This window comes from Ceratina calcarata, unplaced genomic scaffold (genome assembly GCF_001652005.2).
Source record: "Ceratina calcarata isolate Rehan_Ccalc_2016 unplaced genomic scaffold, ASM165200v1 scaffold235.2, whole genome shotgun sequence".
Lineage (NCBI taxonomy): Eukaryota > Metazoa > Arthropoda > Insecta > Hymenoptera > Apidae > Ceratina > Ceratina calcarata.
Genome location: NW_017145399.1, coordinates 295,322 through 305,841, shown reverse-complemented (window position 1 = coordinate 305,841; position 10,520 = coordinate 295,322). Strand labels below are relative to the sequence as shown.

General features: G+C 39.0%; 3 protein-coding genes across 5 annotated transcripts in view; 2 read left to right on the top strand and 1 right to left on the bottom strand.

Moving 5' to 3' along the window:
• Positions 1 to 50: 50 nt before the first annotated feature.
• LOC108622727 (A-kinase anchor protein 17A) lies at positions 51 to 3,933 on the bottom strand. Of its 3 annotated transcripts, none has more exons than XM_018020786.2 (7): positions 3,291 to 3,933; positions 2,373 to 3,001; positions 2,101 to 2,249; positions 1,818 to 2,025; positions 1,557 to 1,751; positions 1,369 to 1,498; positions 51 to 1,296 (listed from the first exon to the last, which is right to left on the bottom strand). In XM_018020786.2, exons 1-7 carry the CDS (start codon positions 3,460 to 3,462, stop codon positions 383 to 385), a joined length of 2,397 nt encoding a protein of 798 aa, XP_017876275.1. In that variant the 5' UTR covers positions 3,463 to 3,933; the 3' UTR covers positions 51 to 382. The 3 variants fall into 3 exon arrangements, with proteins under 3 accessions (XP_017876275.1, XP_026667504.1, XP_026667507.1); XM_026811703.1 differs by having other exon boundaries at positions 2,373 to 3,042; positions 3,291 to 3,382; XM_026811706.1 differs by having other exon boundaries at positions 2,373 to 3,024; positions 3,291 to 3,381.
• Positions 3,934 to 4,049: 116 nt separating this feature from the next.
• Positions 4,050 to 9,144, top strand: pins (G-protein-signaling modulator pins). Its single transcript, XM_018020790.2, has 8 exons — positions 4,050 to 4,399; positions 4,956 to 5,321; positions 5,395 to 5,537; positions 5,604 to 5,843; positions 5,923 to 6,394; positions 6,490 to 6,707; positions 6,773 to 6,917; positions 6,990 to 9,144. Exons 1-8 carry the CDS (start codon positions 4,355 to 4,357, stop codon positions 7,191 to 7,193), a joined length of 1,833 nt encoding a protein of 610 aa, XP_017876279.1. The 5' UTR covers positions 4,050 to 4,354; the 3' UTR covers positions 7,194 to 9,144.
• Positions 9,145 to 9,229: 85 nt separating this feature from the next.
• LOC108622717 (uncharacterized) overlaps positions 9,230 to 10,520 on the top strand; it is a 7,313-nt gene continuing 6,022 nt past the window's right edge. Inside the window, exons 1-3 of the mRNA XM_018020774.1 lie at positions 9,230 to 9,350; positions 9,408 to 9,508; positions 9,566 to 9,643. Coding sequence (XP_017876263.1) covers positions 9,230 to 9,350; positions 9,408 to 9,508; positions 9,566 to 9,643 — 300 coding nt within the window. The remainder of the gene's footprint in view (positions 9,351 to 9,407; positions 9,509 to 9,565; positions 9,644 to 10,520) is intronic.

Here is a 10,520-nt window from a genome sequence, read left to right as displayed (position 1 = left end):
TCTTACAATACTGCAGATCTTAATGTACTGATTATGTTAGGAAGATGACCAACGTATCAATGTCATATTTATTTTCGAGATAAAAATGCGGTACACTCTAAATCGTTTTTCGATTACATCGTTCGCAACATATATACAGATTCATAGTTCGACACAGTCGTAATGTTACGTTTACAAATTGCTGTGTACTATACAGAATCATTCAGGACTAGGAAAAACCATCGCGTAAATAAAAATATATATTTTTCTTTATCAAAGAAATATACGCTACTGACTCGAGTGATAATTATTACGTTTCACATCGAATTCATGTAAAGTATCGACATTACGGTTACGCGACAGGATCAGAGATACCAAATGAAAAAATAGAGTTCGATTCTTGTCAGTCTGAAGTTATGTTCTCCAAGTGAGATGCTTGTGGCGCTTCTCCTTTGTCCGCGGTTTCCTTATTCTGTTCACGCGTTGATTTATCTCTTGAGGCATCCTTATCCACGCTCTTCGACCAAGAGCAGCTTCGTCTGCCGGGAGATTTGGGCATCGACCACGTGCTACTACGAGATCTCCTTTTCGGTGATACACTGCGAGACTTGGCTCTCGTGATCTTTACTTTTGACGCAGATCTATCACGCCTGCGTCTGTAACGGTGTTTACTATCGGTCCACGAGTTAGAACGTGATTTTCTCTTGGATCTTGACCGTCGCGATCGTGATCTCGACTTCGATCTTCCTCGTCGTTTCTTCGACCGCGATCTGCTCCTACTTCGTCTTCGATTTTTCGATCTTGACCGCGATCTTGATTTCCCACGCGACTTCGATCTTGACTTCGAACGGGGTTTTGAGCGAAGCCTTGATCTCGATCGTGAACGAGACCGTGACCGAGACCGAGATCGAGATCGAGATCGAGACCGTGACTTTGACCTCGATGTGGTTCTTGACCGTGTTCTCGATCTAGATCCTGACCTAGATCTGCTGAACGACCTCTTACGACTACGTGACCGTGAGCTTCTATAGGCGAAGGACTGATAATCCTGACCTACTAGATGAGCGAAGTACTTATAGTACTGCTCGTTGTATAAATGAGGATTGAACGTCTGTACGGAGCTAGAATTTCCCGCGTTGCGATAAGCAAAGCCTCTTCCGCGGCCGAAACGACCGCCCCTGGACATATTTCTCGGTAAAGCGGGATGAATCATAGGCAGAGCTGGTTCATAGTACCACGGCTGTGGAAGACGTGGATGATAAAGTGGAGGATAAAGAGATGGAAGGTGAAACGGGTAGGAAGATTTCATAGGCGAGGCTGTAAAAAAAATGTCTATTAACCGAACGTATTTAACAATATAAATATTGGTTTTTACTAATAATTACTTACCAGTCGATGACGATGGATATGTAACGTCTTGTTTCAAAACACTTTTCAATTTTTTCGTTTGCTCTTCCGTGCCTGATTCTTCGCTTAAACTTGCTGAATTTTCCGAATCCTTACCCTTTTTACGTTTCTTCTGTAAGGTACCATTAATTGTAAAATAAAAGTACACCAAAATATATCTGCAACATTACCCTTTTCTTTTTCTCCTTCTTAGATTTCTTCTTTTTCAACTTTTTTCCTTTCTTGTCTTTCTTTCCATCCTTCGAATCTTCTTCAGAGCTTAAGATCTCTATAGCGCCATCCACTTTATTGTTCTTTCGCTCATCCTTTTTCGCATCCGTACTTGTTACCTCGTCTATTTTGATTTCATTATTTTCTAATTTAATCTACAACGATACATGAAAAATGAGTTTCATCACTACGGCGAAATACCGTCTATTGCTAAATTCTACCTTTATTCTATCAAACAATTCGTCTAAAAGGCGAATACTTTCCAGCTGCCTCTGTGCTCGTATTAACTTTTGTCCTTCTCTGGCAATTTTAAGAGACACTTTATCCTCCTCCTTTTTACGAAATATAGTTATAGCTTTACGTTTGCGTTTCTCTTCTCTCTTTTTTCGTCTGTTTTCCCTAGATACCGCATCGGCCTCTTCTTTTTTCCTAAACAACATTTACCACAACCTTAGACATCCTTTTTATGTTACGTTTATAGCCACAAACATTGCTGCTAATTACTTCAGTTCTTCGCGTCGTTTTTCTTCCGCTTCCTCTTTTCTACGAAGTCGTTCTGCCGCTAATGTATCTTGTGCTATAAGACGTTTCCTTTCAAATTCTCTGTGCGCGACAGAGCTATCACTCATGTGTTTCGTTTTATCGAATGTAATCTACGTAACATGTTTAATATAAAAACTATATTCTTCATTTCATCTATCTACAAACTTATACACACATACAACTACAATAAAATCTATAAAACTTGATGAACATCATTCTTATCGGAAACGCACCTTCATGGCAGCTGTGAAAGCTTTCCCGCCTTCCTTTTTAAGAAGTTTCATACCGCGCAACGCGTCCATGGCCCTAACAAAATCCATGTATTCGACATACTGAATGTACGCGTCAAAAAATATCCCATCTTCGTAACTGAACTTATTTATATTTGTGCCAAGCCTCATTCTAGATCTGTAAGTATCTGCAGCAGGTACATCGACTCTTCTTAGCGTTCCCCACTTTTTGAAGATCTTGGTAATCAAGGATTCACTGGGCACGGTCGCACCATCCTCTGTGAACCACTTAACAGGTAAGCCTGTTATGTGTATTGTGTCAGGCCTTTCACCAGGCTTCAATTCGTTCATATGCTTGGCGTCTCTAAAATAAGAATCCCAACTGTGCCTCGTTGGGAAATCATCCTTCGCCTCTGCCGCGCGGACTTTCAACACGTTCGAAAATCCAGAGAGATTCAGGCGCTGAGAATCCAGTCTTGCAAGTATACGCTGCAGTCTGCATCTGTCTTGCAGGTCTCCTTCCAATCTGATAAATTCCAGCGTGCTCTTGGCTACCTTCAGAGACGCAAACTCGTCCGGTAGTATAAAGGAACGAATCTTCTCCATTACTTCCCATGTTGATATTGTTTTTCCTGTTCATATCGCAGTTAATTTTCTGTAAAAACCTGTTATGCTAAAAATATCGAGTATAATTATAGATTTTGCACAGAATTAAATGCAACAACGTCGTTCCCTGTTAGGAAAATTCATATAAATTAATGGACAATACATTTGTCTTTTGAAGTTCTGTAAGTCCACTTGAAAGATGATGGATATGAGAAAATATTCTCGAGCGATTTACGAGTGAATAAAAGATCGATGGACGAGATGAATGGATAACTCAAGTATTTAAAGAACAAGGAATATTCGTGACGATTTTACCTGAAACTTTCAGTTGTGGAAGATTAACAGAAACGTTTATCTTTGCAACTGGTTTTAAGTAAAGCGCGCGTGGCGCGTACAGGGGCACGATATCGCTGAGATCCCTACAGCTTCGAAACTGGTTAACAACCTCACTACTGGAATTTTCACCTACCTTTTTATCATCGCTCATTATTAATCTAACTTACTTCCTATACCCGGAGATGAGATAAAAAAAAGTCACACGACATTGGTATTAGCTACAGTCAAAATGAAATATTCTCGTCTTAAGATAAAGATTAAATTCTTAAATCGAGATGAAAATTATTCAGTAAAGAGGTTGTGTATCCATTCGAAACGATTAAGAAATCTTCCTTGATGATGACCCAAAGGGCTCTCCTCCTTCTTCACTTCACCAGGTTTGTTGTCGTTTCGTTCACTGCGACTTGGAACCTTCACTTTCGCCGAATACATATACTATTTCTGTTCACCTTTAATTATATTTCTTTACGTTCTACGTTCCTTCCTTGACTATGTATCATATTGCACAGATTAACTCTAGTTGCACTGTAAATGACGGTAAAAAACTCAATAAATCACGCAACGCGTCGTACGATAAAACACCATCTAAGCACATCCACGGCCGAGTCCCACAGGCGCACGAAAGGCAAATGGCTGAATCCAGCCGGGAAAGTGGGAGACCTAGAGAAATGCTGAATGCAGAGTGCGCTGGGGAACAGAATTGCATCAGCGCCATTTGTTTGGACGCTCAATTTTTGGTCAGTTGCATTTGGGAATTGTACGGGTAGGGTTTGTTGCGGTCGCGAGATTGAATGCAAAACGAAAAGTGACGCGCGTTTTCATTTGCGGAAAAGCACGCGGGACGCAGCCGTGCGACTGTGCGAGGAAATTGCGACACACTGAAAACTGTAGGGCCACGATGCGTGAAAAATTTTCAATCCTGAATTCTAATCGCGACCTGAGCAACCGTCCATCGCACACATAAAACAAGCGTTATTTACGCTCGCGAAATTCTAGAGGCTAGTTGTTACTTCGCGTGGGCAACGAAGACAGGAAGGGACACGATGTCTCTAAGTGCGAGCGCAGAAAATTTATCGTCCGAAGGACAAGTAAGCAAACCCCATACTTATTACTAATTATTACGCTTTTCCATGCGTGACTCATGCACTTCTATGATCGTCTTATTCTCTGTACAATTATTTCACTTCCAGTAATTTTCCTCATATTTTACCTTCCATAGTATTCCTTGATTTTTTAAACGAGAAAACTTATCGAGAAACTAGGAATGTTGAACATAATGTGCCTTTTTTCCCTTTACTTATTGTACGTATGTATTTCTAATACAAAAATTATTTCGAAGTTTACAATATTTTTATACTGTGTTTTGATTAGTCATAGAGAGGAATTTAGAATATTAGCATAAACTGTTGTGTCTGTAATACATTTATTGCAGTTGCATGTCCAGCCACTCCCATGATCATTCCAATACCCTTTCCACTCTTTTTATTACAGTGAAACCATATTGTAAACACATAAAGTACTCTGTAGTTATTTCTCCTATTGACTTAATCTTTCTACAATTCAAATATCATACTGTATGGAAAAATATAGAACTTGTATGATGGGCAATAGTATGATGGATGAAACTTTTTATATTTTTAACAGAATAGTGAAAGGTGGAACATGTGCCTTGAATTGGCTCTCGAGGGTGAGCGGCTCTGTAAGGCCGGAGACTGCAGATCTGGGGTAGCATTTTTCCAAGCTGCTATACAAGCTGGCACGGATGACTTGCGAATCTTAAGTGCAATTTACAGCCAGTTAGGAAATGCTTATTTTTACCTCGGTGATTATTTGAAAGCGATGCAATACCACAAACTGGATTTGACCCTTGCGCGTAATATGGGTGATAAACTGGGCGAAGCCAAGTCTAGTGGAAATTTGGGGAATACATTGAAAGTCATGGGAAAGTTTGACGAGGCTATGATCTGCTGTAAAAGACACTTGGAAATATCAAGAGAAATTGGTGACAAGGTATGCATATGCATGCTTGAAGAATCGTTTTGCATTTTTATGTCGCACTTGTTTAAAGCAGTTTTTCCTTTAGCTCAGCGAAGGACGAGCTTTGTACAATTTAGGAAATGTGTATCATGCCAAAGGTAAACAAGCTGGTAGGGCTGGTCATCAAGATCCTGGAGAATTTTCAGAGGATGTCAGACAGTGTTTGCAGCAAGCAGTACGGTATTACGAGTAAGTATAAAAACTTCTGAGCCACCGATTAATGCATTTGATTTATTAATTGAATTTTCATAACAGAGAAAACTTAGAATTGATGAAGGAATTGGAAGATTCTGCTGCTCAGGGCAGAGCCTGTGGAAACTTAGGAAACACATTTTACTTATTGGGTGATTTTGAGCAGGCAATTTATTATCATAATGAAAGGTTAAAAATAGCCAGAGAATTTGGTGACAAGGCTGCTGAGAGGAGAGCAAACAGTAATTTAGGAAACTCTCACATATTTCTTGGGGAATTTGAAAAAGCTGCACAACATTACAAGTGTGTATTTGCAATAAATTTACTCTTTTAATCGGTCGATCGTTATGTGAGTAAACATTTCCTTTGTATTTCACTCTAGGAGAACTCTAGTCCTTGCACAAGAATTAGGAGATAGAGAGGTAGAGGCACAAGCATGCTATTCCCTAGGAAACACGTACACTCTGCTCAGAGACTATCCAACTGCTATAGAATACCATTTATGGCATCTTGAAATAGCACAACAGCTGAAGGACAGAGTAGGTGAGGGACGTGCCTGTTGGTCTTTAGGCAACGCGTATGCTGCAATGGGAAACCATGAAAAAGCGTTGCACTACGCCAACCGACACCTGATCATATCAAAAGAGCTGGAAGATCCGATGGGACAAGCTACCGCGCAAATGAATGTCGACGATCTGCAAAAGATTTTGGGTTTGGGAAAAGGGCAACAAGAAAATAATAAAGAAAATATCGCGCAAAAACTTTCGACCAATACGAGTTCCAACGTTAATATATCTTCGCCATGTAGATATAGACTTAGACGACAAAGCATGGACAACTTGGATCTCATCAAAGTAAGCACCATTTGATTTGCTGAGACACGATGAATTCAATATTCTATATCAAAACCGAAATATGAATTCGTAATTAAATCTATATTTTAATTTAGCTCACGCCGGACGCAAAATTAAAAGAGCAAGCCGAGTCTCAGATTGACAAAAGTAACAACGTGACACCACAACTTACTCAAAAGGAAGATGACAGTTTCTTTGATCTCTTGTCACGGTTTCAATCTGGTAGAATGGACGACCAACGCTGTGCATTAAATATAAATCGTAATCAAAAGTTCAGAACAATCGCCCCCGAAGAATGCGAATCGGACGATAAGTACGTGTACGTTTACAGAAAAAAGAAATCTAATTAGCGCGCACTAACATCGTTTGTATTCTCAGGGATGGAGATGATTTGTTAGAGCTAATCGCTGGTATGCAAAGTAAAAGAATGGACGAGCAACGGGTAACGCTGCCTTATTTACCTGGCCTAAACTGTAATCAAGATTCCGATGACTCGTTCATTGAAATGCTGATGAGATGTCAGGTACGAGCGGCTTAGTTACCTTTTTCTTAATTAAACTCGTAGGGCAGACAAATTTATAATAAAGTGATTCAGGGTTCACGTTTGGAAGATCAACGGAGCCCTTTACCGGCGCCGTCGACAGTCCACGATGCCGAAGAGGAACACAACCAAAGATCTAATGGAACTGCTCAAGCCGGATCGACTGTTCCCGAAGAGGATCTTTTCGCTTTAATACAAAGACTTCAGGCTGGACGAATGGAAGATCAAAGAGCTTCCGGTCCTGGCAAGGCCAGTTAAGGAAAGTTCACGCCTATAATCGCGAAAAGTCCTATGGTAATGAATCACCTCTCTCCTGCTTGTAATTCTACTACTCATCCTCTTGTCTTCTCATTTACAATTTATGAAACGTTCAGTGCTTAATTTGTGCATTCCGCTCGCATCCTATGGATTCATTGCCCGAGTGTGACTCAGATTCTAGGAAACTGCAAGGTACAATACCGTTACATACCGTCCACTGACATTGGTTCTCGTTTATGCTCGAAACAGTGCGATATACTGCATTTTTGCAATTATTTTACACTGATTTTGTAATAAAAGGGCCTTCCTTTGCTTATTTTAATTCCGTATTTATAACATGGTGCCAAATTCTGTACACATACGTACAAGTCTACGTTACACGTGCAACGGATCGGAGAGTGTCGCGCGATGTTGAATAAAAATAATTTTCCATCGGCCTTTCTGTAATCCTCCGTTACGTTTATAGTGGCAGATAGAGAATGATTAAAAATTTAATGACAAAAATGTGACATTATGAACACTGCCAGGCTGAGAGTTATACAACCAATAAAAATTATTTCTTGTGTGCCGGCACATAAAACCTTTTTTCGACTCGCGATTTAATATCATGGAATTGGTGCCAAATGAAATTTATCTGTTAAGAATGAAATATTAAAGGTGAAAGAAAAAATTGTTGGCTTTCGAAAAGATGTTGCTCTATTTTTCTGCATCGGATGTATCATCTATTGTACGTTGATCTAAATGTAATCACTGTGACTCATATAATTATAATTATTGACCTTACAACTTTGATTACGATATTGTAATCAGTTTCTATCGTTGATGTACTTTGCACATTCCAAACATTAAATGGAATGTTGAGGGCTTATACCTGGATAGACTGGATCGATCGCAATCGAGATATCATTATAGCGGTATTATCATTTAAAAGCAATGAAACTTACAAGCAAACTTAATTATACATAAAGGAATTCTATTTATACGAACTCTTCAACTTATACACTTTGGTACAGCCCATCGTATCGCATCCAAGAATTTTCAAACGATGAACAGTCGGGGAAAATAAAAACTATTTCATTAAATCCTCGTATTTAGAATCCTAAACGGTTACTTTTATCGATAAGTGATTTAAATAAATGTAAATTCTCCGCGTCGTTTATCTTTGTATACACGCTAAAATACGATATCAAAAAGATGTTTCAGATAAGAATCTTTAAAAAGAAAAAAGAGATAAAACATTGCCTTAATAATTTATGCTGTTCTATCGATCTATCAAAGCGTAATTGTATGCATTTTGAGGCCTATAGGCCTCACGCCTACTTATTATACATATACATTAATATATATGTACCAAAACTAACTACGAGACCGACTATAAAACTGAACCGAGCCTGACCCAAATCACTATACTTAACGCGTCGAGTATCATTGTAGGGAAGTGTCGATTAGTGTCGCGAGAGAGAACGAGAGGAAAGTACAAGAGCTAATTGTAATTCCTGTATGTATGAATCGTAGTATTATTTTTCTTGTTGTTGAGCAAAACACTATGTAACTATATGGATCTAAACAAAGTTCTAACGATATAAACGTACAAGCTCATCGTCGTGGTCATTCGTGCTCGCCATCGTTATCGTCGTTGAAATGACCTAACTAACATTACTGATTCGTTATTGAGTTTATATAATAACGAGGAGATCGATAATAACTATTTTTCGTAGACGTTACATTTGTACTGCATTCTATGTATATCTTCAATAATGTATATGTTTAATTTCGTAAAGCAGTTCGCGACGCTGCCATAGCGAACTAGGTACTAACGAGGTAACAGAATTTTTTTAAATTGTAATGTTTTTTATGAAATCTGTTTTTGATCATAGCTTTGCATCTCATTCTTATAGAGTTATGTACAATACAGAGATTCAATAAATATATACATATACTTTTTCCACAAGAGAGGCGTTTATTGTTTCCTGCTCCGAATGAAGCTTTATTATTTTTCGTACGAAGGCGATCGTCTTTTTCTAAACCCTTCAAATATGTCTGTAATGTCAAAAAGGGTCGCGGAACCTATATTTGAGGCTCCACCGGAGGAGTCTGTCTTGTGGCAAGAATGGTCCGACGCTGCTTTGAACAGGGAAAACTGGTCAACTCCTAAAAGTAATTCCATACATGCAAGAATTTAATCCTCAAGATTATAATAAAAATTGTTTGTAGACGGGCCGGATGATTTGTTTCTCGACACGCAAGTCGTTCAGTTACCACCGTCGTTAGAACCATACGAATGGGTCAGAGCAAAAGATTTAAGCGATTTAACCGTAGGTCCGTTTTCGAAATCAGATTCAAATCATAATTGAAATTAGACTATTCTTTAGGGACCATTGACAGTATTCGTTAACGAGCCGGATTATCCAGACTTGATAACCAATAACAAACATTTGCTGCACAGTCAAGTAATTTAATTTTCATTAATTCTTCAATAATTTTGTATACTATTGTCTATCCTCAATTATGATATCCATGCTCAAGCAAGTTCCATTTCATATTAAACAATGAACGGCAAGAATCATGAGAGAGAAAACAATGCAATAAAAGAAAAAATAGAACATTCTTGTACAATGTGGTGTACGAGATCGTTCGGGATCGATGAACAATTGATCCATACACGTACGCACATGTACAATACGTACATACCCGGGATCCGGGAGAAGTGACTCCCGTGCACAGTTGAAAACACGGTTCAATTAAGGAACAACGACTTTCAGTTCGCGCGATGGTTTATTTCCGCGCTAATAAATCTCCAACACTGCGGCCGGGATGGCTTGGAAATAAGCGGCGAGCACGGGAATTTCGCATGGAACGGGCAACAACAGCCCTGGCGAGGCTGGATGAACGTGTACTCGATGAATAAAGCCGGCAAGGGAGTGCAACATCGTCCCCTTGTAAATTTCAACGGTGCGCTATCTGTAATTCGTTAATTCATCCCATTTTTTCCTCCCCGAACACGAATCGTTATTTCCCTACTTCGTGTTGGATACAATCTTTTTTTTAAAGATTTATCAACTTCTTAGCTAGAGATGAATCTGAAAGTAAAAACTTTTTTTTTCAAAATTGCGAAAAATGCTTCAAATAAAAGTTGGTTTCCTTCTAATTTCGATATTTAACGAGATACGTATGATTATTTGGCATTTTATGGGTACTGATAAAATCCGACCATTCCACCGTCGAATCAGCGAACTTTTGACAAAAAATTTCGTTTTTCCTCAATAACTCCTAAACTGTTAGACTTACGAGAAAATTGCATGAGACCTTTCTTGTAGAGGATGACGA